The sequence below is a fragment of the Pyxicephalus adspersus genome, chromosome 10, assembly GCF_032062135.1.
Source record: "Pyxicephalus adspersus chromosome 10, UCB_Pads_2.0, whole genome shotgun sequence".
Taxonomy (NCBI): domain Eukaryota; kingdom Metazoa; phylum Chordata; class Amphibia; order Anura; family Pyxicephalidae; genus Pyxicephalus; species Pyxicephalus adspersus.
Window position 1 is genome coordinate 46,681,943 of NC_092867.1, and position 3,643 is coordinate 46,685,585.

At 35.2% G+C, this 3,643-nt stretch overlaps 1 protein-coding gene across 1 annotated transcript in view; it reads right to left on the bottom strand.

The window, feature by feature from the left end:
• Positions 1-3,643, bottom strand: part of PARG (poly(ADP-ribose) glycohydrolase) — a 54,728-nt gene that overhangs the window by 42,963 nt on the left and 8,122 nt on the right. Inside the window, exons 5-7 of the mRNA XM_072423180.1 lie at positions 2,235-2,382; positions 1,069-1,191; positions 899-982 (exon numbers count right to left, since the gene is read on the bottom strand). Of these exons, the coding sequence (XP_072279281.1) occupies positions 899-982; positions 1,069-1,191; positions 2,235-2,382 (355 nt within the window). The remainder of the gene's footprint in view (positions 1-898; positions 983-1,068; positions 1,192-2,234; positions 2,383-3,643) is intronic.

Below are 3,643 nucleotides of genomic sequence, written 5' to 3' on the forward strand. Positions count from 1 at the left end.
ATGTGTCTCAACACATTAAAAGGAATGAATGGGCTCTAAAGTCTTTGTGAACATTTAAAAAGGAAACACCTATTGATAATTATATCTAATAATTCCCTATAATAAAAGCATGCTGGGATTTTTATTAGGAAAGGCCAGGCTTGCCTATATGTGTTCAGACATAACGTAAATTGACCTAGAATGGGAATTGTGACACTGGAAGCAGTTCTGTTCCCAGGGTTAACGCTTATTATTTACAGTAGTAGATCTCTAAAAAAAAACAAAAATCCCTGTTACTGGATCAAGCCTTCAACCCCGTCAATGTATTCCAGTAAACAAACGCTGAAGAGGGCATTTGCTGTATTAAACAATGCTAATAACTTTTTTTACATTTGGAGTTCTAACAATTTTGAACACCCTAAATATTTTTACTGCCATGTGTGTCCCCCTATTTGGAATAACTGTATTAGCAAATCCAACATTTTAGACCACCAGAACAAAAATCTACAAGTGGGGATATTTGTTTTCTGAAGACATTCTCACTTTGTCCCGTGGGGAGAAGATATGCCTTTATTTCACTGGCCCTAACAAACCTGTAGATTATGTGTTCAAACTTGTTAGATTTATTAGGTTGCATTTGTTTCTAGGCCAATTATCTGCTTGGTAATAACAGGCAGTATTACCACAATAGTACCGAGAGCTGCACTTTAAAAAAAAAAAAAAAATAATACTAATAATTACTACTAATTACTACTACTACTAAGTGTCAGATCCAATTTGTCTACAGATACACTACAGGAGTCAATTCGCATGAGATTATTGTCTTATATAAAATGTAACACAAGAACCTGCACTGATGTGGATGCAAATAGTTTCACATCAAGCAGTGAAAAGTAAAATTCAATTACTCCATTCACACCTTCAGGTCATGTGGATTTGTTATGCTGCTTCTTAGGGATGACTCGATGATTTTCCATCGGCTTCCCAGGGCCTTGACACCATTCTGGGGAAATAAACGTAGAGTATTTACTACACAAAATACCATTACAACTGCAAAACCTATAGCTAATTATTCTTGCAACTTCTTACATGGTCATCTACTGGATACATATTGCTTTTTGAACTGGGCATCTTAACGTATGTGCTATCCCATGTGTCTATAAAGGAAGCCGGATAGGGTATAGGCACCACATTTTCCTGTAACTTATCAACCTAAAGAAAGAAAAAATAAATTTAAAAAAATCAAGAAAAGGATAGAAAAAAATACAGTATTTAGGTTTTCTAAAAGCAGAGGACCTATAAAGAAAAAAAAAAAAAAAAAAAAGATGATAGCACACTATTTCAGTAAAGTATATGCCAAAACTAATTTTAGTGCAAGCTAAAGATTATGTTGAGTAAAATGCATATCAAACATATCCACTCTTTAAAACTGCATGCGCCTGTGAGATAGTGATGTACTACAACATTCATAGGTGACTCTACATCAGTGTAGTTACCAATAAATGAAAGCAGAATTATGCCTCTCTCCCATCTGTATTATGAGACTGTTTATGTATATGCAGCTTCGCAGGTGAATAATAATATTTATTTCATTCAATAATATTTCAGCGAGTATAGGGGCTTGGGGAAGGTGGCGGTTTTTCAGAGTTTAATAAATTTCATTTTTTTTAACCATCTTTTACGTATTTTTATAATTACATTACATAATTTATAAAGACATTGGGGGCTATTAGATCACTAATATCTCCGAAGTACTCTCTGTGCCTAATTAATTGTTACATCTAACTTTGCTGTGTCCATAAATATATATATATTATTCCAGACAGATCCCAGTATCCAAATCCTAGTACCAAGTATCAAAAAATGTTGAAGAAGATACTTGCACTGTGCAGAAGTGGCTTCCTGAGAGATATGGAATCATAATCTTTTACAGGATACCACTAGATAAAAGAAGCCCAATACCTAAGAGCTGTTGGCAGAAACTGGGGTAAGGCAAGTATTTATTATTTACAGCTATAATGAAGCTCATTTTTATTGCAGGTGAGAGGCCTAATGTAATAGAAAGACATTGCTTTTTAGTGTTAGGTCGGTTTTGAAACCAGAGAAGAGGCAATAATAGTTTACAGTCAGGATGATTCAGGATGGAAAACAATTGCAGCAAAAATTAATGTAATGAAAAGATCTAGCAGAGGTGTTCCTAAGACTCTATGAAGTGTTCTTTGCACTAATAGACAGTCCAGCATATAACCGCTTACCCTTATGGTGATGGTATGGTTAGGATAAGGCATCAATGGTGGTTGATAATTCTGACACATTGGCATTCTGTTCATCTCTTCCAGTGGCGTCCCCAGCCACGTAATGTCAGAGGAAGCATATTTTGCAGATGGGCCTTGATTATCTTTTCTGTTTTTAAGACAAATTAAAGTTGTTGGCGAGCAGCAATTAAAAAAATTTGAATAAATCATTCTATGCTTTTGGCAAACACTGTGGAAAAAAATAATCCTGACAGATGAAAACTGTACCTATGGCCACATACAGCCTTACGTTCACAAGAGATTTAACAAGCAAATATCAAAGTACCTGGGCACTTGCAAGCCCTGTTAGCAATTTTAGCTAGAGTTCACTGTCTGCATACACCAAGTCCAAATCAAGACAAAGACCAGAATGGTTAAAAAAAAAAAAAAATAAAAAACATTCAGCAGGAAGGCTGCCATTTCAGATACAGATATGTCTAAAATGTAGGTCAAACTAATACAACAAATAGGTTATGTAGCAGGTATTTCAATTGTACAAAACAAAACAATTGCATGGTAAAGCAACACCATCATAAATACTTCTAGTAATAAAGGCTAGACCTCAATACATGTATGCCATATACACCTATGTAACCATAATATATGGTGGGTTATAGTTCTGCTCTCTCACACTCTGCTCCTTGCAGTTTTTTTGCAGCACAAATTTTATGTCATTGTCATTTTTTTACAAAGTACTAGTGGGGTTTTTAAAACCATATGTTGCACACAGAGTGCTAAAAATTTTTGTGGCTTTGTGGCTAGCGAGAAATGTTTCTTGGGTAAAAAAACATTTGTGCAGCATTACACCAATACCAACAGGGGTCAGCAGGGAATTTCTTACCGAAGACTCAATCACAAATTGCAGTGTGTATGGACATAAAAATATGGATATTACCAGTTTTGGGCTGGCTAGGATTATTCATATTCTAAAAAACAAAGCAGGAGAATTCAACCAACATGTGGTTCTTTAGAATACCAGTTAGATTAACAGTGGGCCATTAACAGTGGTTTAAATTGTTTGTTTTTATTGCTACAATGCAGCCAGGCTGCATTCAAGTTAATAAAAATGTTTATCTATTTGTTTTTCCATTTTCTTTGTGTTGCAGGATAAGTAACTGCCATGGTATAGCAGCAAGCTAGAAGGTAAGACAAAGCACTGCTAGGGAAGCATTAGTCATGCTCATGGGAGTATTGGGCCACTGGATTGTGTACAACAGCAGCCCAGCTCTCTAGCATTTTGCTTTCAGAATTATTAGTGTATATTAAGGCAGGCTATTACACAAATAAATAGTATAGACTGACCTGGGCTTTCAAGAGGAAACTGACATGAAGAATAAAAATAAATGTAATGTTTAACAACAACTCACAGG